At 37.4% G+C, this 27,886-nt stretch overlaps 1 protein-coding gene across 12 annotated transcripts in view; it reads left to right on the top strand.

Moving 5' to 3' along the window:
• BCL2L13 (BCL2 like 13) overlaps window positions 1–27,886 on the top strand; it is an 86,368-nt gene that overhangs the window by 26,115 nt on the left and 32,367 nt on the right. For 3 of the 12 annotated variants that reach the window (XM_059184314.1, XM_059184313.1, XM_059184321.1), the window contains exons 3-6: window positions 8,885–8,974; window positions 13,169–13,325; window positions 17,170–17,239; window positions 24,404–24,547. In XM_059184314.1, the coding sequence (XP_059040297.1) occupies window positions 8,885–8,974; window positions 13,169–13,325; window positions 17,170–17,239; window positions 24,404–24,547 (461 nt within the window). Of the gene's footprint in view, window positions 1–8,884; window positions 8,975–13,168; window positions 13,326–13,932; window positions 14,061–15,420; window positions 15,551–17,169; window positions 17,240–24,403; window positions 24,548–27,886 lie in introns of those variants that run through there. The other 9 variants (XM_059184320.1, XM_059184319.1, XR_009356571.1 and 6 more) reach the window with 8 other exon arrangements.

The following is a 27,886-nucleotide window of genomic DNA, read 5'->3' as shown; positions in this document are numbered from 1 at the left end:
CTGAAGGCAGATGCTTAATTGACTAAGCCATTCATGTGCCCCTTATTTGGGTTTTCTAGAGTAGTGTTTGTCAAGACTAACTGCCTGAATAGGCAGGCAGTTAAAATAAAGCAGGCTTTAAAATAAGCCTGAATGCTTATTTTAAAAAGATCGTGGGAGGCCACTGGGATGGCTCTGTCAACTGGGTGTCTGCCTTCCCCTCAGGTTATGCATGATCATGGGGTCCTGGGATCCACTTCCACATCAGGCTCCCTGCTTGGTGGTGAGTCTGCTTCTCTCTCTCTCCCTCTGCCCCTCCCCATGCTCGTGCTTTCTCTCTCAATTGCCATCACTCTCTCTCTCTCAAATAAATAAATAAAATCTTGATAATAAAGTTTTTTTTTTAATTTTATTTATTTATTTGTCAGAGAGATAGAGAGAGTACAGGCAGGCAGAGTGGCAGGCAGAGAGAAAGGGGGAAGCAGGCTCCCGCAGAGCAAGGAGCCCGATATGGGACTCAATCCCAGGACGCTGGGATCATGACCTGAGCCGAAGGCAGCCGCTTAACAGACTGAGTCACCCAGGCATCCCCAGTAAATAAAATCTTTAAAAAAAGAAAAAAAAGGATCATGGGTGCACCTGGCTGGCTCAGTTGGTAGAGCATGCTCCATGGTTGGGTATAGAGATAACTTAAAAAGAAAAAAAACCTTTATTTTTATTTATTTATTTTTTTTAATTTAAAAAAATTTTTTAAAGATTTTGTTTATTTATTTGACAGAGAGAAATCACAAGTAGACGGAGAGGCAGGCAGAGAGAGAGAGAGGGAAGCAGGATCCCCGCCGAGCAGAGACTCGGGACTCGATCCCAGGACCCCGAGACCATGACCTGAGCCGAAGGCAGCGGCTTAACCCACTGAGCCACCCAGGCGCCCCCAAAACTTTATTTTTTTAATCTTTAAAAAAAATCATGGAACCCTACCCTAGACCTGTTAAACCAGATGTTCTATGACGGGGTTTGGGAATCTGTATTTTTATATATTTGCTCAGTAATTTTAATATGTGTTCAGTTTGGAGACCCATAGATTTAGAAAGTTTTGCTCTGCCCAGACAGCTGTTCTTTTTTTCTTTTTTTTTTTTTAAGATTTTATTTATTTATTTGACAGAGATCACAAGTAGGCAGAGAGGCAGACAGAGAGAAAGGGGGAAGCAGGCTCCCTGCTGAGCAGAGAGCCCGATGCGGGGCTCAATCCCAAGACCCTGGGATCACAACCTGAGCTGAAGGCAGAAACTTTAACCCACTGACCCACCCAGGTGCCCCACAGACAGCTGTTCTAAACTTGTTGATCTGATACTCATTTTGAAAGCCCTGAGTGTATTTCAGGCTGGAGTATGATGATTGCTGACTCACCTGAATCTTGGTTTGACACTGAAGTGGGTGGGATTTGGTGTGCTAAAGTCTGTTTATCTTTGAAACATTTTTCTCTGGATTTATAGTGGAGGATTTATGCTGCATTGGTCTACTGCGTAGCTCTTTGCTTTTGAAAGTCTGGGTTCAAGGGGTTGATTAAATGAAAATCACTGAATCTGTCTATGTCATTGGTTAGCTAAATAAATAGCCTTTTGTGTCCTGATAGCAGTAGACTTTTTCTGGTTTAGGTTTTCCACATGGCTTATTATCAAGTATGACAACTTGTCCTGTGTAATCAGCGTCACATTAGTCTCATGAGAATAGACACTCCTTTAATCAGCTGCTTTTCTTTAATCTAGTGGGTGAGGCATATGGTAACCAAGACATTATTGTCATTTACTTTGGGGCATGGTGGTAGTATTTGTGGTGGTGTGTGGGTGTGTATATGTTTCAGGTATGTAGATTTTCCAAAAAGAGACAGATGGCAGGTAAGACATTTGTGTATTCCTTATTTTTCACTGTATATCAAAAATTACTGTGTTTTAGAATTTTCAAAACATCTACTTTCTTAAAGATTTTTAAGTAATTTCTTTATCCAGTATACAACCTCAAGATCAAGAGTCACATGCTCTATGGACCTAGCCAGCCAGGAGCCCCCAGAAGATCTACTTTCTAATCTTGTTTTTCTATAATTTATTTGAGCCTGGCTGAATCATTTCAACTTCTAATCATTTCAAAAGTCCCATATTCTTCATATAACAAGGAGGATGGACTAGATGGCCTTTATTTTACAGATCCTCCCAACTCTAAAATTGAGTGATTCAGGCACTGACTAAAACTCCCATAAGCATAGAGATAATAGTTGAAGTCTTATTCTTTCCATTCCTCTTTTATAATATTCTCTATCACAATTCTATCACAATAAATAGTCTAGTTACTATTCTTTATGTTTTTGGTTTGTACTCTTACTCTCTTATGTAAAATGACTTTTCACTTTTTGTCATTTGACTGAGCCTCAAAATAGACTGATAACTTCTTAAAATTCCGTGATGTATGAGTAACTTTAATTTTATTGTTTCCCCCACCTTAAGTGTCCTCTCTCACCAGCAATGTTGTCATCTATACATGTATATCTATACATTGTAGTCATTTGAGTCTTCATCATAGTGACAGCGAGAGCTATCATTTGAGTACTTTTTTAGTCCATGCTTGACACAAGTCTAGGACAAAGGGAGTAGCTCCAATAGTTAATAGTATGGTCAGAAAGATAATAAATTATAAAATCATTGAACAGTATAAGACAGGATATACTTAAGTGTTAAACTCTGTGGCGCAGAAGGAATGATATGAATGTTCAAAGAGCAGTGATACAGTAGTAGTCAGTGAAGAAGATACTGTGGAGTAGTAGAGAGACTTAAATTGGTCCTTGAAGGGATGGAAAGGGATGGACAGAATTTGAATAATCAGGAGAAGGAAAGGCAGTCCAGGTTAGGTAAAAATGTAGTTGTAATATGTCCTTTTTATTAGTGAAGAAGTTGGCATTGAGTCCGTACAGGGCAAGAATACGAATGAATTTTTTAAAAATTCCTTGCCACATATAACTTAATGTGGCTTATAATAATACATAATGGAAAAATCTAAATGAACTGATTAAATAAAAATATTCTAGTAAATAAAATCCGAGTAGGAAAACTATACATTTTCAGTGGGAATAATAGATCCTTAGTCCCTAAGATCCCATATGGTAATACTAGCATTGAGCAGTTTATTTGGTTCTGAGGCAAAAGCCAAAAACAAGTGAAGATCTACTTATTTCCGGATTTTTTCCCCCCTATAACTAGAAGCTATACTAGTTTCTTTTAAGATATTTCTTTAAAAGATATTTCTTTCACTTGGAGCTTTATTATGTAGGGCACAGAGAAATGTAGAAGAAGATGTTGTGAATATCAAACATGGTATTAGCTTTCAAAACACTATCTCTTAATGTGATTCTGGCTAAAAGCTAAGGAAATGGCACCAAAGAGCAGCCGAGTTAAAACAACTAATTAACACTATATGGGGTCCTAGGTTATATATGTATGCTCTTCTCTGATAATCCAGCTTACTATGAGGATAAAGTCTAGAATGTAGAGGAATGGAGGGATTACCTCTCATGTCAGACTAAAAAACAGATCTGGGGCACCTGGGTGGCTGAGTGGTTGAAGGGCTGAATTCATTTTGGCTCATGTTATGAGATGGAGCCCTGGGTGGGGCTCTGTGCTCAGTGGGGAATCTGCTTGAGATTCTCTCTCTACCTCTGCTCCTTCCTCTCCAAATAAATAAATAAGTCTCTATTAATAAATAGAGATTTAATATATAATAAATAATAAATAGATAAAAATTAATCTCTATCAGAAGAAAAGATTCAAAAGGTTGTATTCTCTAGCAAGAGTCCAAAACGTTTAGGCGCTCTACATTTCCAGTTAAGGGCAAGTGAAGAACAAACTAGCAGATGTTAAGTTTGAAATGGTTTTATGGAACTTAAAAGGCTAACCAAAACTTCCTCAGCATGGTTGTTATCCTACTTCTGTCTTGGAAGTATGATTGAAGGATTACAAGCAGATAAAAGAAGGATTTCTGGGGCGACTGGGTGGCTCAGTGGATTAAGCCGCTGCCTTCGGCTCAGGTGATGATCTCAGTGTCCTGGGATCGAGCCCCGCATCAGGCTCTCTGCTCAGCGGGGAGCCTGCTTCCCCTTCTCTCTCTGCCTAGCTCTCTGCCTACTTGTGATCTCTCTCTGTCAAATAAATAAATAAAATCTTTAAAAAAAAAAAAAAAAAAGAAGAAGGATTTCTTTCTCTCTTGCTCTCTCTCTCTCTTTTTTTTTTTTGTCTTTTCACTAACTATAAGTCAAATTTAAGGGGCCTCAGATTGTTGGTTGTTTTATTTATTTTTTAAAAATTTCATTTATTTATTTGACAAATAAGTAGGTGACAGGCAGGCAGAGAGAGAGGAGGAAGCAGGCTCCTCTCCGAGCAGAGAGTGTGATGCGGGGCTCCATCCCGGAACTCTGGGACCATGAACTGAGCCAAAGGCAGAGGCTTTAACCCACTGAGCCACCCAGGCACCCCCAAAAGAAGGATTTCTCTTAAAAAACACTCTCATTCACTTTAATTCATGACAATGATTGATCAAAATTCTTACATTGTTGAATGTAAGAGATTATTTTAGCTTGGGAAAAGTTTGAAGGCAAGAGACCAGTCACACCCGGAAAACAGAAAACCGTGGAATTTCTTGTATTCAGGAGGGTAACTTCTTAGTAAAACTTACCAGATGAATTTATTGTGAATTGTGCCCTCACATTTGAAAAACTTAACCTTCCTTCTGAATTTTTTTTTAAAGATTTTATTTATTCATTTGAGAGAGAGAGAGAGTATAAGCGGGGGAGAGAGGGAGAGGGAGAGGGAGAGGGAGAAGCAGACCCTCCACTAAGCAGGGAGGCCGATGTGGGACTTGATCCCAGGACCCTGGGATCATGACCTCAGCCGAAGGCAGATGCTTAAGAATCTGAGCCACCCAGGCATCCCACCTTCCTTCTGAATTTTTGAATGTAAATTAACTTTGTTGGATATGTGTTCAGGGGAAAAAAGATAACTTTTAGATCAATTGATATTAAGCCATATACAATATAATAACCCTGTGTTTCACATTACTTGGCATTATGTAGACTATCACAAGATTGGTTCTGCTGATTCAAACTCTTATACTGAAAACAGATTCTGCATAAGCATCATTGGTTAGAAGTCTATGATGAATTGATTCTGTTTATAGAGACAAGATTTGGGGAAAGATCACTGTCAAATAGTAACAACATTTTAGGGAACCAAAAGGACTGGTGAGTGGGAGCTACTGTCTATTGAGCATTTTTGATGTAATGGGGCTTATCTTATTAGCCTTGACAGCATTCTTTTGAGGTAGGTTTTATTTTCCCATTTACATAAGAGGAAAAGCTCAAGAAGATTATTTTCCTAAAGTCACATGTAGTGAAGAGCTGGAATGCTTGAATCCAAAGCTTATTTTCCACTTTATACATCTTCCTTCCAGGAAGCAAGAAGGGAGAGAGATAATTTCATTGAAAGAAATAAGATTGACCTGAAATTAATTTCCCAGTCTGTGTTTGCCTTGTTTTAATAATGTCACAGTATATTCTGGGGCTCACTTTACCTAGTATAGTTATATTAATCAGTGCTGTTGCAGAGCTGTCTGAATGTGTGTGTGTGTTTTTCTTTTTCTTTTTTTTTTTTTAATTCTCTCTGAAAGGAAACCATATTAGGGGCACCTTGGTGGCACAGTTCTTTGAGTGCATGACTCCTGATTTTTTTTTTTTTTTTAAAGATTTTATTTATTTATTTGACAGAGAGACACAGTGAGAGAGGGAACACAAGCAGGGGGAGTGGGAGAGGGAGAAGCAGGTTTCCCACTAAGCAAGGAGCCTGGTGTGGGGCTCGATCCCAGGACCCCAGGATCATGACCTCAACCGAAGGTGGACAGTTAATGACTGACCCACCCAGATACCCTGACTCTTGATTTTGGATCATCAGGTCATGATCTCAGGGTCGTGGGATCGAGCCCTGTGTCGGGCTGTGCACTCAGCTTAGTCTGCTTGTCTTTCTCCCTCTGCTCCTCCCCTCACTTGTGCTGTGTCTCTTTTTCTCTCAAATAAATAAATAAAATCTTAGAAGAAATAAAAGGAAACCCTGTTACAATTACAAACAGTACTTGAGATTTATTAGAAGTCTGTCTGTAAGCAAAATAAGCCAGTCTCCAAAGACAAATACTGTATAATTCCACTTATATAAAGTACTTAAGAGGAGTCAAATTGGAGAAACAAAGTAGAATGGTGGTTGCCAGAAGCTGGGGCGGGGCAGAGGGAAGGAAGAAATGGGGAGTTATTGTTTAATGAGTGTAGAGTTTCAGTGGTTTTTTTTTTTTTTTTTTCTTTAAAGATTTTATTTATTTGCCAGAGAGAGTACATACAAGCAGGCAGAGAGGCAGGCAGAGGCAGCGAGAGAAGCAGGCTCCCTGCCGAGCAAGGAGCCCGATGCGGGACTCGATCCCAGGACCCCAGGATCATGACATGAGCCGAAGGCAGCAGCTTAACCAACTGAGCCACCCAGGCGTCCCGAGTTTCAGTTTTTTCAAGATGTAGAAAGTTCTTGGGGTCCCTGGGTGGCTCAGTTGATTAAGTGTCCAACTCTTGGTTTCAGCTTAGCTCATGATCTTAGATAGGGTCCTGGGATTGAGCCCGGTGTCAGGCTCAGTGTTTAGTGGGGAATCTGCCTGAGAATTCTACTCCTCTCCCTCTGCTCCTCCCCTGAGCTTGTTCTCTCTCTCTCTCTGCCTCTCTCTCCGTCTACTTGTGATCTTTCTCTGTCAAATAAATAAATAAAATCTTTAAAAAAGAAAAGAATTCTCTGCTTTAAATAATTATAAAGAATAAATCCTTAAAAAAGGTGGAGAAAATTCTAGGGATGGATGGTGGTGATGGTAGCACATTATGAATATAAGTAATACAGCTGAACTACACACTTAGATAAGGTGGAAAATTTATGTGGGGCGCCCGGGTGGCTCAGTGGGTTATAGCCTCTGCCTTAGGTCCAGGGATTGAGCCCTGCATTGGGTTCTCTGCTTGGCGGGGAGCCTGCTTCCTCCTCTCTCTCTCTCTTTCTCTGCCTGCCTCTCTGCCTACTTGTGATCTCTGTCAAATAAATAAATATATTATCTTTAAAAAAAAAGATGGAAAATTTATGTTACATGTAATTTGTTACATGCAGAAGTGATAAGTGAAATGTCATTAAGCAAATATATTAATCATGACATTGAAGAGATCCTTTGTGTTACACTTCAACCAGAAATACCTAAGAAACTGGGTGCCTGGGTGGCGCAGTGGGTTAAAGCCTCTGCCTTTGGCTCAGGTCATGCATGATTCCAGGGTCCTGGGATTGAGCCCCACATTGGGCTCTCTGCTCAGCAGGGAGCCTGCTTTCTCCTCTCTCTCTGCCTGCCTCTCTGCCTACTTGTGATCTCTGTATGTCAAATAATTAAATAAAATCTTAAAAAAAAAAAAAAGAAATACCTAAGAAACTACTTTTTTCACAAAAAATTATTTTAAGTTTTATTTTGGTTAGTCTCAGCTCAGAAGTAAAGTGTTTTATGTTACCTAAAGGAAAATTGTTTTTGTCAACTTTAAATTTGAAAACTAATAAAAAAATCTGTGAAATGTTGAAATATTCAGCCTTTTGTTTTTCAGAGGTATTTTTAAAGACATAGGGATGCTATAATAACTTTCTTCATCTAGGGGTGCTGGCTGGCTCAGTTGGTAGAACATGGGACTCGATCTTGCAGTTGTGAATTTGAGCCCCATGTCAGGTGTAGAGATTATTTAAAAATAAAGTCTTAAAAAAATCAAGTTACTTGGTCTAAATTAATAAGTTTATCTTTTAATTCAGCATTTATTTGCTTGCAGAAAATGGAAATACGCAAATGGTAAATCTTTTTCTAAAACTTATCAGTGGTAGAAAACAGTGATATAAACCATTGAAAAAGCACTGGAAATGTGTCTGTAAGTAGATTCTGAATGTGAGAGGTGTAGGGTGTCATATTTGGAGTCAGTATTTTAGGTGAAATGTTGAGGCAGGAGAGATTAGTAGATTTTAAAGCATCTTGTCTCATTTTCTCCTTTGGAGCTGTTCTTCCCATTTGTTCTCCATTCTGTGCCACAGACCAAGACCTTCCTTTCCTTTTACTGCATGATAATCGCTTGTGGTCAGTATTTTTGGTATACTCATAGCTCTCTTAAGTTGGAAGATATAAATCTTTCGAGGATAATAGGCCTTCTCTTGAGCTGCATTTTGCATGCAGATGTGAAGATAAGGGACCATGAATATAAATTTTTGAAGACATTTATCACTTATTGAGACAACTTTTCAGGTTTCTTTTTCTATTATTATGTCAAAAATGTTTCTGAGATATTTCCTTCTTAGCTTCCCAACTAGAAGATGAGGACGCAACCTGGATTAATGATTTTTTTTTAAAACATTTTGTTTAGTTATTTGAGAGAGAGAGAGAACATGCATGAGTGGAGGAGAGGGGCAGTGGGAGAGGGAGAAGCAGACTCCCTGCTGAGCAGGGAGCCCAGCTCCAGGCTCAATACCAGCACCCTGGGACCACAACCTGAGCTGAAGGCAGACGGCCAACCAACTGAGCCACCCAGGCACCCCTGGATTAATAATTTGATATTCAGACTCTATATTTTATAAAAATTTCAGATTTTATATTCAGAATCTGAGTTCAATTCACCGCTCCTCCACTGTGGTGGTCTAACCTACCCAAGCTTCAACTTCCTCATCTTTAAGTATCTCTGAGCCGAGTAGCCTTGATAATGAGTTTTGATTTGTATTTTCTGAATTAAATAGTTAAAATACTACCTATATTCTAATGGCTTCTCTCTCTCTCATAGCTTCACAACCTCTGGATCAGGAAGTTTTATTAAAAGTTAAAACCGAAATTGAAGAAGAGCTAGAATCCCTGGACAAAGAAATTTCTGAAGGTCTGTTTATTCTTATTTTCCTAGGTAATTAATGGACTCAGTTTGGTGTAGTTTACTCTTGGTTTGATATTTTACAGTAGAGCATTCTTAACATTGCATAGCTTCATTGGTATAGGATTATAAGGGCGAAACAAGAAGGTATCCTTTTTCTTTCCTGGGCGATAGGTTTATAAATGTTTCCAAACCATACCTGACAGCCTTTTCCTGGTGTTAAGTAATAGACCAAACAATCATGTGCAGGTACTTTCCATTTAATGTCATTTGATTTGTGTTGGTGTTTTTTTTTAAATTAATAACATTAAAGGGGAAATTGTAAGTAAGTCGTTTACATTTTTGCATGTATTATGCTATAGATAGTTGTAAGAGTAATATACATGTAATTTTGTGGTAGGTGGGTGCTAGCTGCTTGCTTTACTGGGATTCTGTGCCCTGTATCCCATTTGTACCTTGGAACAACAATGATTCTGCCTGTTCTTCTCCCAGTTTGAGCATGGCAGTATAATATGGAGTAAGGAAGCAGATGAGAAGTTGGTAGTTTGAGCTGAGAAGACAGAAGCTGTGATTGCTTCTTTCATGTGCAACATTTTATACTCGTATCACCTTCATAGTTTTAAACTTTATCCATGGGGCGCCTGGCGGCTCAGTCGGTTAAGGGTCTGTCTTCAGCTTGGGTCATGGTTTCTGAGTCCTGGGATCAAGCCCTGTATCAGGCTTCCTGCTTGACAGTCTGCTTTTCTCTCTTTCCCTCTGCCCCTCCCCACCACCTGGATTCTCTCTCTCTCTCAAATAAATAAATAAAATCTTTAAAAAATAAAAATAAAATATCCATGCGCAGGAATGTTGAGTGCGAAGTTTCATTTTAAAAAGGGAATGAGGGGCACCTGGTTGGCTCAGTGGTTTAAGCCTCTGACTTCGGATCAGGTCATGATCTCAGGGTTCTGGGATCGAGCCCCACATGGGGTTCTCTGCTTAGCAGGGAGCCTGCTTCCCCCGCCTCTCTCTGCCTACCTCTCTGCCTGTTTGTGATCTCTCTCTGTCAAATAAATAAATAAAATCTTTAAAAAAAATAAAAAATAAAAAAGGGAATGAAAATAAAAAATAAAAAAGGGAATGAGTGGCACCTGGGTGGCTCAGTGGATTAAAGCCTCTGCCTTCAGCTCAGGTCATGATCCCAGGGTCCTGAGAATCGAGCCTCGAATTGGGCTCTCTGCTCAGTGAGAAGCCTGCTTCCCCCTCTCTTTCTCTGCCTGCCTTTCTACCTACTTGTGATTTCTGTCTGTCAAATAAACAAATAAAATCTTTAATAAATAAATAAATAAATAAATAAATTTATTTTTGAAAAAGGGAATGAAAGATACAGAATTGTTGAATCACTATATTGTACATGTGGAACTAATATAACACTGTATGTTAACTATACTGGAATCAAAAACTATTTTTTAAAAATATCTATTTATTGGGACGCCTGGGTGGCTCAGTTGGTTAAGCAGCTGCCTTCGGCTCAGGTCATGATCCCAGCGTCCTGGGATCGAGTCCCACATCGGGCTCCTTGCTCTGCAGGGAGCCTGCTTCTCCCTCTGACTCTGCCTGCCACTCTGTCTGCCTGTGCTCGCTTTCTCTCCCTCTCTCTCCCTGACAAATAAATAAATAAAATCTTAAAAAAAAAATTTATTTATTTGAGAGAAAGAGAAAGAGTATGTGCTCATGAACTGGGAGGGGATGGGCAGGCAGAGGGAGAGGGAAATGGAGAAGCCAGACTCCCGCTGTGCAGGGAGCCCAGTGCAGGGCTGGGTTCCAGGACCCTGAGATCATGACCTGAGCTGAAGGCAGGTGTTTAACCAACTGAGCCACCAAGGTGCCCCTTAAATAAAAAGCTTTTTTAAAAAAATAATGAGGGGTGCCTTGGTGGCTCAGTGGGTTAAAGCCTGTGCCTTCAGCTTAGGCATGATCCCAGGGTTCTGGGATTGAGCCCCGCTTCAGGCTCTTTGCTCATCAGAGAGCCTGCTTCATCCTCCCTCTCTGCCTACTGTCCGTCAAATAAATAAATAAAATCTTTAAAAAAAAAATAATGAGAATAATCGACTCATCCCATCAGGTGGAATAAACTGATTAGAATCCGGCTTAAGAAGTGTCATATTTATAGAGGTGCCTGGGTGGTTCACTGGGTTAATAACTCAGGTCATGATCTCAAGGTCCTGGGATCAAGGGATCAAGCCCCGAATTGGGCTCTTTGCTCAGCAGGGAGCCTGCTCTCCCCCACCCCCGTCTCTCTGCCTGCCTCTCTGCCTATTTGTGATCTCTGTCTGTCTAATAAATAAATAAAAATCTTTTTAAAAGTGTCATATTGGGACGCCTGGGTGGCTCAGTTGGTTAAGCAGCTGCCTTCGGCTCAGGTCATGATCCCAGGGTCCTGGGATCGAGTTCCACATCTGGCTCCTTGCTCGGCAGGGAGCCTGCTTCTCCCTCTACCTCTGCCTGCCTCTCTGTCTGCCTGTGCTCACTCGCTCTCTCTCCCTCTGTCTCTGCAAATAAATAAATAACATCTTTAAAAAAAAAAAAGTCATATTTATAAAGGTAAAAATGAAATCTTAAAATACTAAAAAACAAACAAACAAAAACCCCCAAAATACTAAGAGTGGGATGATAGAGCTAGAAGTTGCTTTCCATTTATCTTTTTTTTTTTTTTTTTTTTTTTTTTTTAAGATTTTAGTTATTTGACAGAGAGAGAGATCACAAGTAGGCAGAGAGGCAGGCAGAGAGAGGAGGGGGAAGCAGACTCCCTGCTGAGCAGAGAGCCCGATGCGGGGCTCGATCCCAGGACCCTGAGATCATGACCTGGGCCGAAGGAAGAGAACTACCCTGAACTACCAGAACTACCCAGGTGCCCTCCACTTAACATTCTTGCATGAAACTGGTATGTAGTAACATACTAAATTGGCTTGTGTAATTTTTAGAAAATTATTTATTTATTTGATAGAGAGTGTGCATGAGAGCGAGCACAAGTTGGGGGGAGGGGCAGAGGAAAGGGAGAAGCAGACTCCCCACTGAGCAGGGAGCCTGTATTAGGGCTCAACCCCAGGACCCTGGGATCATGAACTGAAGGTAGATGCCCAACCAACTGAGCCACCCAGGTGCTCCTATGTATTTTTTTTTTTTAAGATTCAATTTATTTGAGAGGGAGAGAGCATGGGCACACGAAAGTGGGTATTGGGGCAGAGGGAGGCAGAGAGAGAGAGTCTTAAGCATATTCCTCCCTGAGATTAGAGCCTGTCATGGGGCTGGAATTCACAACCCTGAGATTATGACCTGAACTGAAATTAAGAGTTGGACATTTGGGGCGCCTGGGTGGCTCAGTGGGTTAAGCCGCTGCCTTCAGCTCAAGTCATGATCTCAGGGTCCTGGGATCGAGTCCCGCATCGGGCTCTCTGCTCAGCAGGGAGCCTGCTTCCCTCTCTCTCTCTGCCTGCCTCTCTGTCTACTTGTGATCTCTCTCTGTCAAATAAATAAATAAAATCTTTAAAAAAAAAAAAAAAAAGAGTTGGACATTTAACTGACTGAGCCACCCAGGTGCTCCTTGGCTTCTGTGTTTTAGCAGTCAGTTTAGTCTTTTTTCTTGTAAAACTAAGAATTTCCATAAAAATCTTTCCTTTAAAAAAAATCTCTAAATATTAAGCCTTGTGTTCTGGAATGATTAATATCGCGTAATGATTGACCCTTTTAAGTGGCTTTTAGCCATTAGCTTGTTTCCAGTAGTAGACGTCTTAAAGAGGTTTTTTTTTTTTTTTTTTTTTTAAGATTTTATTTATTTATTTGACAGAGAGAGAGCTCACAGTAGGCAGAGAGGGGAAAGCAGGCTCCCTGCTGAGTAGAGAGCCCGATATAGGGCTTGAACCTAGGACCTGAGACCATGACCTGAGCTGAAGGCAGAGGCTTTAACCCTGAGCCACACAGGTGCCCCAGTTCCTTGAGTTTTTATAGCACAACGTTTTTTTCCTCAAATTTTAAATTTTTGGGTTTTAAGGTTTTGTTTGTTTGTTTAATAGTAATTTCTGCACCTAATGTGGGGCTTGAACTCCTGACCCCAAGCTCTTCCAACTGAGCCAACCAAGCATGCCTGCAGCACAACTTTGGTATTATATATTAAAATAGGGTTTTGTTTTGTTTTTTTGTTTTTTGTTTTTACCCTGTCTTCAGCATTCACCAGCACAGGCTTTGACCGTCATACTTCTCCTGTGTTCAGCCCTGCTAACCCAGAAAGCTCCGTGGAAGACTGCTTGGCTCATCTTGGGGAAAAGGTCTTACAGGAACTGAAAGAGCCTCTACAAAAGGCGTTGCAAATGCTCCTCAGCCAGTGAGTTACCATTGCTGAGGGGAATGTGCTTCTCTAAAGTAGTCTCTGGATCTCTCATGCAGCACTGGATTGGTTAAGGCTTTGTTTTAGGTGAATGGTGTTACTTCTTTTCTCACTTCCCTTTTTCTGTCTTTGCTTTCCTGAAGCATCTGTTTGTGTTTTGAGTGACAACTTTTACATCAAAGGGGCGATTTAACTTTTCTGACATGGATTTGATCATTTATGTTTACTTGTTGAACTGTCAGGTTTCAGCAGATGCTTTCACTGCTTTGTAAGTGTAAATATGAGCAATTTCACTTGTCCTGACCACTTTTTACTACGATTCTGTCTGGGGGCCAACATAAATATAATGGTTAGGGTTTTATGCATTGTAATGTAGGGTTAACATCATATCAGTATTTTAGGTATCCCAAATGTTGCTAAACTTTGCGGTTGTAACATCTGTCCATGACACTGTTGCCACATTCTTATAGTGGGAGCTTCTCTGCTAACTATGGTTTTGACTGTTAAAGCTCAAGGCAAGACGCTTGCAGTGAAAGTACTTTAAAATAGAACCAAGTCATTTGCTGTACATCTTAAAAATTTTTTCCTTTAATTCTTTGTTGAGAATCATTAAAGAATTGATACGAATTAGAAAAATATTGTTCTAATGAAGAATGACACCTGAAACAGGATGAAGACTGTTTCTTCACTAAATGGGTCAAAATTGAGATGCCAGATTACTGATGTAGTAAGGTAATTTCTTACTTTCACATAACCAAAGATTGTATGTTGCCATTTATTAGAAGGAAGCATTTGGGAGTTTAAGCAGAATTCATTTTGTTTCTGCCAATAGCAAATGTAAAAAATCCAAGTTATGTATAAGACACTGAAATGAAATATTTGGACTTTCTTAACTTTATATATAGAAAAATTTAAAAAGAAAATGTGAACAGAAGATTATGGTGTCAGAAAATAAAACTTAAATAGGAAATTTGGTTGTGCAGTGGTGACTTTAAGAGTGTTCTCTCGAGTTCAGGGGCCCTGAGAATGTGAGGGACAGGGTGAGTGGGTGGGGTTTGTTAGGCCTTTGCTAACCCTTCTTAAACCAGAATAGCTATATTTTCATATATTTTTTAAATTGAGGTTTCATGTAATATTTAAAGAAACCTACTGTTTTGCCAAAACGAAAAAAAGCTTGTAAAAGCTATTGGGATTGGGAGTAAAATAACTGAGAAGTAGAAGACAAAAAATACTGTCTGTAACTTTGATAAAAACTATTTGTGGCTAACCATTTCATTCTATATCGAAATTTCCCCATCTATTAACTTTAACTTTACTAGGGTATTATAAGCTCTCCAAAGAACAGTATCATATAGGTAAAATATTTTTCATAATCTACAGGAAAAATTGATAGCTTCTCACTGTAAAGTAAATTACATTACATTAAATTAATTAATTACATTAAAAAATATATAGTTAGGTGAATACTTGGTGTTTTTAACCCCCCAAACTCTGAATACTGACTATTTATTTTTATTTTTATGTATTAACTTAAAGATTTTATTTTTAAGTAATTTCTACACCCAGGGTGGGGCTCAAACTCACAAACTTGAAATCAAGAGTCACACATGCCACGGACTGAAACAGCCAGGCACTCCTGACATTATTTTTTAAACTGGTACCTCTGGTTGTATGTCAGAGTCAGACCTCTTTATGAATAAATTTTTTTTCAGTAATCTACTTTTGAAAGTTGTTAAGCTTTAGTACTAATACCTTAGAAGTATCTAACTGATGATAAACTAGAAGTATTATATACAGGTTAATAGGAATAATTTGTAAGGTGGAAAATACCACTTACTCTTTCAGTTTTGTTCAGGTGGGAAATTAGTCCTGAACTCATTGGAGAGCCAAGCACCAGCAGTGTGAAAAGGTTCCCTCTGCCCCTTTTTCTTCTTTGCTCTGTTCAGATAGCTCATTAGATAGAACCAATTTTTCAGCTAGTTGCTTTTCTATGTTTTAGATTTCCTTTGAATGTTTTATTTTAGTCTGCTGGATCTTTTATGTGCATGTATGTGTGTACATATAATGATTCAAATCATGTTTCATTCTGAAGGATGCTAACGTACTTTAGCCTGATAGACAGACTACCAATAAGGACTACTGTGACCCACAGCAGCATCAAACAGTTCAGGAAAGGAAGTGAAGGGACTGATAGACGCAAGTAAACTTCAGGGAGAATATAGGTAGGTAGATTATATAGTATCTGAAGTTCAAGTTTTATAACTATGTACTACTTAAGCCCAAGGCTTTTAAAAAATTCTAAACTTACTTTAATGGTAATATAATATCAGGAAGGTAGTACACAACATCTTCCTAAAAAGGTCATCCATATATCTTAACCTCCTTTCAGCATCACTGTGGTATTGATTTTATATTGACTTGTGTGAAAGAATGATACCTGTGTCAACAGAACTGGTTTCTGAAGTATGTGGACCAGCACTGTACAACAGATAAAATGCAAGTCATGAAAAGCAATTTAAAATGTCCTAGCAACCGTATTTTTAATCTATTTTATTCTACCCAGTATATTCAAAATATTAGTTTTAACAGGTATTCAATATAAAGATATCAATGAGCTATTTTACATTTTTTTCCCTTACTAAGTCTTAGAAATCTAGTGTGTATATTGTGCTTTCAGCATATCACTAGCCACATTTCAGATGACCATTAACCACATGTGGCATTGAGACATTATTGTGACATGTTTCAAATCCTAATTTAAAATAGGACTAGTGTGGCCTTTGGACCCAGATCTAGTTGGGTGTGAATTCCTGCATTGCTGCTTGCCAGCTGTGCGCATTTGGGATAGTTTCTTAGCTTTCCTGAACTTCAGTTTCCTAATGTATAAAATGATAGTATGTAAGGTAAAATATAAATATATAATAATATAAAACTGAACAGTAGGCTACTGATAAGTGGTAGCTGTCTTCCATTATTAAATTTCATAGGCTGAGGAAATTACAGACCAGAATCAGATGAGAACATGCCTTTGGAATGGATTTTAAAATCCTATAAAAGCAAGAATTCTTTCCTTTATTTTGTATATGTGATTAGTTTGCCAACAGAAGTGAGGGGTAAATTTTATTAAACGTGATATGCTACTTGGTACAAAGTATTTTTTTTTGTTGGTGGTTGTTAATTTGTAAATGAAACCAAGTCTTATACATAGTACCTAAAGTCCATCAGTAAATTACTGAGTGTTGTCATCACTGTGATTTCAGTTCTGGTATGACTAGAACTTAACGTGGAAATAATCAGAAAGGCTTATCTCTGCTCTCCAGGATTTCATGTCATAAGACGCCAAGTTAAAAATAGAGCTCTGTTTACTGGCCTTGTTTAGTGTAACTCCTTATATCCTCAGTTTGAGAAGTCTTTCAGTGACATGCTTAATTTTGAGGTGTTTGAGGTTTTTTGCCTTTTAAAAAGTTAAAATTGTACTTTCACTAATGAGATCATTTTTGTTACTGTTTTATCTTACTTTAATAACCCAAATGTGTGCTTATCTGCAACATGGAAATTCTCTTGGAGAAGTTTCAAACAATTATTTTTAAAGTGTTATTATTTATCTTGTTATGTTATTAGCTGTTTTCCCAAGCTGATAGCATGCCTCCGCCAATAGGGAATGCTTAAAGTAAATGCATACCAAATGCTAAAAGCCATGTCTCAGACAAAACAGTATACTGAATATTTTTTGGTACTTTAGAGAAAATTCAACACAGAATAGTGACTGTATATTTATTCATCTGGAAATCTAGAATTTTCCTTCTTTGTGACCCAGACTTTTAAAAAAAAATCTCTACAGGCCAGTGACATATCAGGCATATCGGGAATGTACACTGGAGACCACAGTTCATGCCAGCGGCTGGAATAAGGTATTAACCAAATTATCTTTTCTCTTACAAGATTTTAGTGTGTTGATTAAAGTGTAGGAGAAATTGTTAAAATCATATAAGAGAAAACTGTTAGAGCTCATTATTTAATGCATAAATCCAATTGTGTTAATGGGTGTTTTTGAGTAAAGCGTTTTTTTGATTAACACTGTGAGGCTCTGGTTGGCCCCAAAATATGTGTCCCATAGTATGCTATTCTTCCTTCCTATCTATTCTTGAATTTTCTATCATTTCTTCACTTCTCCGTATCAGACATGACACTTATGTCCAGATGGTTTTTTGTTACCCTGTGTGTATGTCTTGGGGTGAAAAAGAATAAGAGCTTCATTTGCAAGACTGCTTCTTCTTGTCCCTCCCCTTTTTTTTGTTCTTCTAGTTCTTTTAAATGATTAATACCATTTGTGTTTTATAGTTTACAAGGTATCTGAATGTCATATCTCATTGGATCATTACAACCATCCTTTTCAGAAGACAGAATGGATTTTATTAGCTTTTGTTTTGTTATATATTTAGTTATATCAGGTGAATAATCAGAGAAAAAAAAGTTAAGTGATTTCTCCAGGACCCTTTGACTAAGAAATATTGGAACCAACACTAGAGCTGAGATCTCAGATCTTCTGATTCCAGCTTTAGTGTTTTTTTCTACTGTACCATACCGCTTAGCCATGATCTCGGACTGTGTTATCCATTTATCACCTTGAAAAGGCAGAAAGTCTAAGGAAATGCAGTATAGTGGGGCTCCCCTCAATATGAGGAAGAAGTGTGGCCCTTAGCGATCTTGTGCTAGAAATGAGAAAAATTCAGTAGAATCATTTTTATAAATAGCCACCTCTACTCTGAATTGATTTTTTTTAAAGTTTTCATTTTATCCAACAATTTCACATATCACTCAGTACTCATCACAAGTGTACTTCCTAATCCGCGTCACCTATTTAAACCATCCCTCCACCCCCTGCCCTCTATTCAGAACTGTTAATAGTGTGAGCCAGACCATGTGATTTACGTACCTAAGTGATGTATATTGTTTTTAGTCACTTTATAATACAGGCCTTGGAAGCATTATAGGATAATAATTAGCATCATAGGTTTTGTAATTGGACTTGTTTCAAGTATCAGCTTTGCTACAGACTAGATGCATATCTTTGGACAGTTTATTAAGCTCTCCAAATCTAAATTTTCTTTTCTTTTCTTTTTTTTCTTTTTTAAGTTTTAAGTAATCTCTACACCCAACATGGGGCTCTAACTCATGATCCCGAGATCAGAAGTAGCACACTCTTCCAACTGAGCCAGCCAGGTGCCCTTCTAAATCTTCATTCTCACATATATGAAATGGATCTAATACTAACCTCAAAAATTTTACTAGATTTAAATGATATAATGTAGGTTAAATGCTTATTTAGCACATTGCCTGGCATCATAATAAACATTCAGTAAATAGTGGCTATTAAGTTAGATTTAAGGTCTGAGAATTTGTTCCAAAATAGTCACTGTTACGGGGTTTTACTAGGTTATTTAGCTGCAAATAACTTATTTTAAAAGTTTGTTTAATTTCCTTTTTTTGGAATTAAAAAAAGTCCTTAGTATTTAAAATACACTTATTTATTTAATAAATAAAAATGAGCGTGGTTATGATATATTTCTTAGTATGTCAAACAACACATGTTTAAGTACCTAATATTGCTCGCCTTCTTCCCATATTTTATGTTTTCTTCCTTTCACTTTGTCCAGTGACTGTTAATAATCAACTCTTGTATGTTCTCCTCCCCTCGATCCTAGGGTTGTCCTAAAAAAAATCCAAGTAAACCCCAGACTTCACTATCTCTCTTCACCTATCTGATTTTTCCATTGTCTGCTTCATTTTAGTCCCTCAACTGAACCAAAGGCCAAGGCTGTGGCTTAAATAAATTCCTCATATAAATGAGGCCTGCCAGTTAGAGTATTACTTGCTCTGTTGAATCCAGTATTACTTTCCTACTGAGTCCTCTAGGGCTGAAAATAATATGGCTGTCTGGTCGGTAAATGAGGCTTAAATGAAACACACATCAGAGAGAAGAGGAAGAAAAATGTCCACAGAGCATGCCGTGTTAGGGATAAACTGAGTATCTGTTTATTTGTATAGGGATTCTGAAAGCATCTTGATAGAATACTCCATCATATCAAAAGAAGTGGGGGAAAAATCTGGTCACAATCCTGTATTAATAGTATGATCCTTTAAAAAAAGAAGTTTAAAAAAAAAAAAGGCCATGTATAAATGTAGGTATGTATATGCCTAGAAAAATAATTGAAATATGTGCCAAAACATATTTCAAATACATATTACAAATACATAGTAATTATCTCTAAATTACAGGGTCTTTTCCTTCTTCCCCCACCCCCACATGGGTATTTTCTTTTCCTATGTAACTCTCTCCTGAGAAGAAAAGTAGAAAATAATGATCAAAGAGAAGAAGCCATGAAATGCTCAACTTTGCCTTTTCTTGGGGATGTAGACCCTACCAGAAATATAATTATGCTTAAATACACGAATAGAAGGCACTGTGCGTGCCGTTGGACTGCTGACTATAACTACATTATCTGCAAAGTTCCATGACTGCTCATGACACATTAATGATCACTGTCTTTTTTTGACCCTGATAGAAACAATTATTTTGATGGTGTCCTGGTACTGTAAATGGTGTGCAGAGACACACCACGCTTACATCTTACTGTCTTCTTTTTCTCACCTTCTTTATATCCTTTTTGTTAAAATAAACACTGTAGGGGTGCCTGGCTGGCTCAGGCAGTAGAACCTGTGACTTGTTCTCAGGGTTGTGGGTTCGGGCCCCATGTTGGGTAGAGACTACCTAAAATAAAATCTTTTTAAAAATAATAATAAAGTAGGGACACCTGAGTGGCTCAGTCGGTTAAGCTGCTGCCTTCGGCTCAGGTCATGATCCTGGGGTCTTGGGATCGAGTCCCGCATCAGGCTCCTTGCTCAGCAGGGAGCCTGCTTCTCTCTCTGCCTCTGCCTGCTTGTGTTCCCTCTCTCTCTCTCTGACAAATAAATAATAAATAAAATCTTTACAAAATAATAATAATAAACATTGTAACTATAAAAAGAGAGCCAGCTGTAGTGTTAATACATGCTGTTCATAGTGTAACAAATAAACTTTAGAAAAATAATAGCAAAAATAAATGAATTATTTGCCTTGGTTAATTTTTAGTGACATACTAAATCACTAATATTTTAAAATCTTTATTGAAATTTCAAGCATACATAAAAGCACAGCAGATAGCATAGCAAATCTCATGTATCTTGTCATTCAGCTTCAGTAGTGATCAATATTTGGCTTAGTCTTCTTTCATCTGTTTCCCGCTGTCCCCCAGATTATTTAGAAGTAGGCCCTAGACATCATTTGATTCATAAATGGATTAGTGTGTATTTCTAAGGATGATATAAGCCCTTTTTTTTGAAGTATCCTTTTTAACCAACTGATAATACCACTATTATACCTCAGAATGTTAACAGTAATTCTGTCATCGCATAATCTGTTTAGTATTCAGATTTTTCTCACAAAGTTATTTTGCTAAGATGATTTGTTTAAACCATGATCCAGACAAGGTCTGTGCATTGCATTTGGCTGATAAGTCTCGTCTTTACTTAAAAAAAAAAAAATTGAAATATAATCCATACCATAAAATTTATATTTACTTCCCTAAAGCATACATTTCAGTGTTTTTTTAGTACAGTCACATAGTTATGCAGACATTTCCCTTGTCTAATTCCAGAACATTTTTATCTTCCCATAAAGAAACCCCACAATTTTTAGTAATCACTCTCCATTTCCTGTCCCTCCCAGCCCCCAGTGACATTACTCAGGCTCTTTAAATTTCCCTATTCTGGACATTTCATATAAATGCAATCATGTAATATGTGTCTAAAGCTCTTTTAATATGTAGGCTTTCTTTCTCTCTCTCTTGTTTTTTCCTTGCTTACAAGTTATTTCTTCTGTAAAATTTCCTGCTTTCTGATTTTATTGACTGTATCACTGAGATGTCATATAACATATTCCTCTGTATCTATATTTCCTTTCCATTGGTAGATAAATCCAGAAGCCTAATCATACTCAGGTTTAATCTTTTTGGCAAGAGTACTTATTGGTGATGTTTCTTATTTCCTCTTGCATCACACTGGGTGTTACATAATGCCTGGTTGTCACTTAAATTTTGTTTTGAAGCAGATAAGTCAAACATTCAAACCTAATCAATCAATACAGGTAAAATTTGTGGGATATGATATTTACTAGAGTTGTTAAGTTATAAATTGGTTGCTAAATAGTAAATTGATGGATCAAAATATGTTTTTTATCATTATAAATACCTATTGGAAGAGACCCTTGGAGCTATAAATTAATATACCTCATTTCTGTACCCAATAAGCTATACTTTCTTTAATTATAAGATAATATTGTTAGCATGGTACCTGTGGTGAGACAGTGAATGGTATTCCTTTTTGATGACCAAAATTACCTTAGCATTCCTTTTTGGAAGTTATTGGAGAGAAAAATAATTTATATGTGTTGTGGAGATTACTATTATCCAGTAAGGAAATGACTTACAGGAATCCAAATAGTAAGATTTGATTCCTTCTTAGCCTTAGAGATATGAATAGTGGAACCTTCTTGGGGATCCGGATTTTTTGTTTTTTGGGGTTTTTTTTTTAGTACTGTGGGAGGGGGAGTGCAAAAAAAAATATCAGGTATAAGGTGATAGTTTCTTGTGGGTAGTACACTACTAAGTTGATGGACTCAGTTGTAGAAATAACTTATGGGGTTTTTTGTGTGATCACAAAAATCAGAGGGCAAGTGGTTTTTTTTTTTTTAAACTATATTAAGACAGTCTAAATTATACTTAAAAGATAGTGAGCCTGGAAATCATCATCTAGGTCCCTGAAGATAGGATGGCAAGTAGGTAAAAGAGAGCACATATCAAGAATATTACAGTTAGAATTTGTTAGTCTTGTACAATGAAGTTTCTGTACTCTGGTTACTGCATTTCAAGAAAGAAAAAATTGGGATGGAGATCTGGGAAGGGGTAATCTCAATGATCAAAGCAGTGAAGGAATTGCCAGATGAAGAACAGACTAAAAGATTAGTAAATTTCAGCCTAAAGAGTAGAGTAAATGAGAGGGAATATGATTAAGGACTCAAGACAGTAGTGAAAGAGAATTACAGATTTATCTCTAGATGATTATATAGTAAAACTAGGGCATCTACTTTTTTGATACATGAAAGATAAATTTGGAACAAATAAAAATAAGTATTATTTTATATAGCAAGTGTAAAGTGTTTGCAACTCCTTTCCCTAAGACCTTAAACATGAATAATTTTAAAATATTGCATATTAGTACATTATTATAGAAAATTAGAATGTTTTGAAGTACAGAATGTTTCAGGCCTTTGAAGTTACTATGATCTGAGTCAGCAGGACTGATCAACAAGCTGTACCTGACTGTTCCTGCTAAGACTCAGTATTGGAGCTAGATGAACAATAGGCTTTGGGGGTGGGGTTTTGTTTTGTTTTGTTTTTAATAGTATGACAGGTTTTCTAATTGAGAAGAAAACCTAATTCTTCTTTATAGCCCTAGACCCTTCCATTAGTGTTAGGAAGGGGGTTTTAAATAAATTTTGGGCTGGAGTTCTTTTACAATATCAAAAAAGGAAGATGTGATTGTTGCATTCTTTCAGACTTTGATGTAGATTCCCTCAGGACTGCTTTAAAAGCCAAAGAATATTAGTAAGACTCTTCATTGTCTTTTCTGTATGTCCTCTTTTGCAGAAATATTTTGTAATCCCTTTGTTATTACCTTGGCAATTCAGTAACCATTCATTTCCTTTTGCATTCCTTTTCCAGGCATGTGGAGCCCTCTTGATGTTTTAGACTAAAGAGATTGCATGCAGATGGTTAATTGAAAATGCTTAGCTCTTTCCAATGTGCATTTGTTTTTGGAAGGCAAGGGACTCTCATATGCCTATCATAAATTTTGACAGTTTTTAAATATTAAGCCACAAGATTATTAGGAATGATAATAATACCTCACTAGGGTTTTTGTTTTGTTTTGTTTTTAGATTTTATTTATTTATTTGAGAGAAAGAGCACAAGCAGGGGAGGAACAGAGGGAGAGGGAGAGGGACAAGCAGGCTCCCTGCAGGGAGCCCAAGAGGAGCTCCATCAGAGGACCTGAGATCATGACCTGAGAGGAAGTCAGAAACTTAACAACTGAGCTAGCCAGGTGCTCCCCCCATTTAGGTTTTTGATAAATTTTATAAGATAGCTGATAATTTTGAAAGTTGTTATTTTCAAATAGATAATAAAAGCACATGGTAGGGTGGTTGGGTTATGGACATTGAGGAGGGTATCTGCTATGGTGAGTGCTGTGAAATGTGCAAGCCTGATGATTCACAGACCTGTACCCCTGGGGCAAGTAATATATGTTAATAAAAATAATTAATTAAAAAAATTAAAAAAACATATGGTACAAAATACAGTAAGTACAGAAATGTATACATTGAAAACTGTTTTCCCCACCCTATCACCATTACTTCATTCTCTTCTTAGGCTACCACTATTACCAGTTTCTTGTATGTTTTTCCAGAGATAGTATAGGGATTATACAAATATTTATATATGTATATGTATGTGTGTATGTGTATTTGAAGCACAATTGTGCCATTATTATATACACTGTCCTGTCACTTTTCTCACTGAAAATAAGTCTTGGTGATTGGGCATTGAACAGTCTACTTCTTTTTAACAACTACATGATATTTTGCCAACATTTATTTAACCAGTCCCTGGTGGGTTGTTTGTAGACTTTTGCTATTATAAATAATACTTCAGTGAATCTTCTCTGCATATTTCATATACACACATACAAATGAGCCTGATTATTTTCATAAAATAATTATTTCTACCACCCCCTGGTATAAAATCTACAGGCATCATTCACAGACATTCTAGTAAGGGGTCAGTGTTTTATTTCTTTATTATAGTAAAAATGAGATTCCATAATGATGCATCTGAGTCATAATTTTCTAGTAGTTGAACATAAAAAATGAATTATAAGAATTTCAGTTTGGTTTTTACTCTGTCATCTTTGTATTGAAGATTTTGGTGCCTCTGATTTTGCTACAACAAATGCTTTTGGAGTTGACAAGACGTGGTCAAGAGCCTCTGAGTGCATTGCTACAGTTTGGTGTGACATATCTGGAGGACTATGCAGCAGAGTACATCATTCAGCAAGGTGGCTGGGTATGAGCTGTTACATGTTTTTTTTTTAAATCTTTAAAAAAAAGGTCAGGCTTCTCATTGTGGTTGTTTTTAGTAACATAGGTTTAATGTGAATATTATAATTTAATATTTAACATTGCGTGATGATCAGTGACAAACTATTCATATGGTTTCGCTATTAAGATGTTACTTATAGTAAATTGATAGGTGATGTTTTTTTTTTTTTTTTTTTTTTTTTTTTTTTTTTTTTTTAAAGATTTTATTTATTTATTTGACAGAGAGAAATCACAAGTAGATAGAGAAGCAGGCAGAGAGAGAGAGGGGGAAGCAGGCTCCCTGCTGAGCAGAGAGCCCGATGCGGGACTCGATCCCAGGACCCTGAGATCATGACCTGAGCCGAAGGCAGCGGCTTAACCCACTGAGCCACCCAGGCGCCCGATAGGTGATGTTTTAAATAGTTTTTTAAGGGACGCCTGGGTGGCTCAGTTGGTTAAGCGGCTGCCTTCGGCTCAGGTCATGATCCCGGTGTTCTGGGATCGAGTCCCACATCGGGCTCCTTGCTCAGCAGGGAGCCTGCTTCTCCCTCTACCTCTGCCTGCCATTCTGTCTGCCTGTGCTCACTCTCTCCCCCTCTCTCTCTCTGATAAATAAATAAAATCTTTAAAAAAAAAAAAAAAAAAAAAAAAAATAAATAGTTTTTTAAGTACTTATAATTATGAAACATTTTAAACTAACAAATAATATTTAAATAATAAGGGATGAGGAATAATAAAATGAGTGCCTATGTATTTGCCATCCCAGTTGAAGAAAAGAACACATACAATACCTTTTGAATTTTTTATATGCCCCTCCTAGATTCCAGCATGCTCTTTTCTACTTCACAAGGATAACTCCTATTCTGAATTTTTTTAAATCATAGTTAATCATATATACATATGTATCTCTAGACAAGTATATTATTTTGTATGTTTTGAACTTTATGTAAATAATATATTGTATGTATTTTTCTAAACTTGCTTTCTTACACTCAGTGTTGTATTCTTGAGACTGTCCTTAGTCATTGTTTCTCAGTTTTTAAAAAAATTATCAGTTCCCTAAGGATCCCTTTTATTTATTTATTTTTTAGGATCCTTTTTAGACATTTTTATCCTAATTATTTCCTTCCTCCCCCATGAAATTTTGATACTACAGATAGAAGTCTGTTTATGTACTGTTGCCTTTTGAAGGGCCACAAGTGATTATAATATCTCAGATTTTCCCCATCTTTCCAAACCCATTTTTACCCTCTAAATCATCCAGTGATCTGGTTTAATGTATGGTTGGTGTTTGATATTCTGTTATATCGATAAATAACAATTTATTTCTCTATAATCTTATCAGTAGACATTTTCAGCTTTTTGCTATTACAAACATTGGTGTTATGAACAGTTTTATACAGATATGTATAAGTTTCTCTGGTTATATACTTGGGAGTAGAATTTCTGGGTCCAAGATAATGCCAAAGTATTTTCCAAAGTGGTTTTTTCTGACTTATACTCTTTCAGCAGTATGTAAAAATTTTTGTTGCTCTTCATCTTCTCCAGTACTTAATATTATCAGACTTCTTAATTTTTTAATCATTTATTAAAATTATTTTTAATAATTTTAGATTTATAAAAATGTCATAAAGTGTTCCTACATACTGTTCACCCAGTTTTGCCTGGTGTTAACATCTTACACAACTATGGTACCCTCATCAAATTGACTTCTCCATATTGATTTTATATCCAGCAAATTTGTTAAACCCTCTTATTGTCTGGTTATTTATCTCTGTTTTTTAAATTATTATTTTTTAAATTTTATTTACTGGGGCGCCTGGGTGGCTCAGTGGGTTAAACCTCTGCCTTCGGCTCAGGTCATGATCTCAGGGTCCTAGGATCGAGCCCCACATTGGACTCTCCGCTCAGAGGGGAGCCTGCTTCCTCCTCTCTCTCTCTCTGCTTGCCTTTAAAGATTTAAAGATCTCTACTTGTGATCTCTGTCAAGTGAATAAATTAAATCTTTAAAAAAAAAAAGGTTTACTAATTTATTTATTTGAGAGAGAGAGAAAGAACGTGATCCTGAAAGAAGGTGGGCCTCAGAGACAGAGACTCTCAAGCAGACTCCGCACCAACGAGGGCCTGGTTGGGGGTTGATCTTACAATCATGACTTGAGCCAAAACCAAGAGTTGGATGCTTAACTGACTGAGCCACCCAAGTGCCCCCCATCTTTAAAGATTTTTTTTTCTTATGTATTAGAGAGAGAAAAATGCGCACACATATGAGTGAGGGGAGGAGCAGAGGGAGATAATATTCCAGACTACCCCCTGAGTGCTGAGCCTGACAGCACTCAGGGGGTAGTGAGAATTTTAAACATACACAAATATAGATAAGATAGCATAATGACTAACATCACTTAGCCCTAATAATCACTAACTCATGAGATTATGACCTGAGATGAAACCAGGAGTTGGTTGCTCAACCGACTGAGCCATCCAGGTGCCCCTGCTTTGGGTTTTCTACATAGAAAATCATACTGTCTATGAATAATGTAAAATTTTTCCTCAGTAACTACCTTTTCAACACATTTATTCACTAATGAGGATCTTCTGGTACAATATTAATAGAAGGCATCCATTAGAAGGCATCCTTGTCTTTTTCCTAATGTTAAAATGAATTTCCTTAATTAGAGCATTTAGTTGTATCATTTAGTTGTATCAGTGAGTGAGGTTGGCCTGTAATTTTTCTTGTTTGGCTTCAATTTTAAGGGTATGCTGGCTTCATAAAAGAATCCAGAGTGGGAAGAGTGTTTCCTTTTTTTATACTCTGGAATAATTTATATGAAGTTTAAATTAGTGTGTTTTGCTTTCTATAACATGCATGTAAAATAACCTGGCGTTTTCTCTGAGGGAAGTTTTCTGATTTTCCTGTCAACTTTATTATTATTATTTTAAAGGATTTTTAAAAGATTTTTTATTTATTTATTTATTTATTTATTTACAGACAGAGATCACAAGTAGGCAGAGAGGCAGGCAGAGAGAGGGGAAAGCAGGCTTCTTGCTGAGCAGAGAGCCTGATGTGGGAACCTAAGATCATGACCTGAGCCGAAGGCAGAGGCTTTAACCCACTGAGCCACCCAGGCGCCCCTATTATTTTTTTAAGAAGGCTTCATGCCCAGTGTGGGGCCCAACATGGGGCTTCAGCTCACCACCCAAGGTTTGAGACCTGAGCTGAAATCAAGAGTTGGGCACTTAACTAACTGATCCACCCAGTCACCCTTTCCTTGTCAACTTTTGATAATTTTCCTGGATATTATCCCTGAATTTTCGGAGTTGTTGGTAT

The sequence above is a fragment of the Mustela lutreola genome, chromosome 8 (genome assembly GCF_030435805.1).
Source record: "Mustela lutreola isolate mMusLut2 chromosome 8, mMusLut2.pri, whole genome shotgun sequence".
NCBI lineage: Eukaryota > Metazoa > Chordata > Mammalia > Carnivora > Mustelidae > Mustela > Mustela lutreola.
The sequence above is the reverse complement of the archived record's forward strand: the minus strand, read 5'-3'. Positions and strand labels throughout refer to the sequence as shown.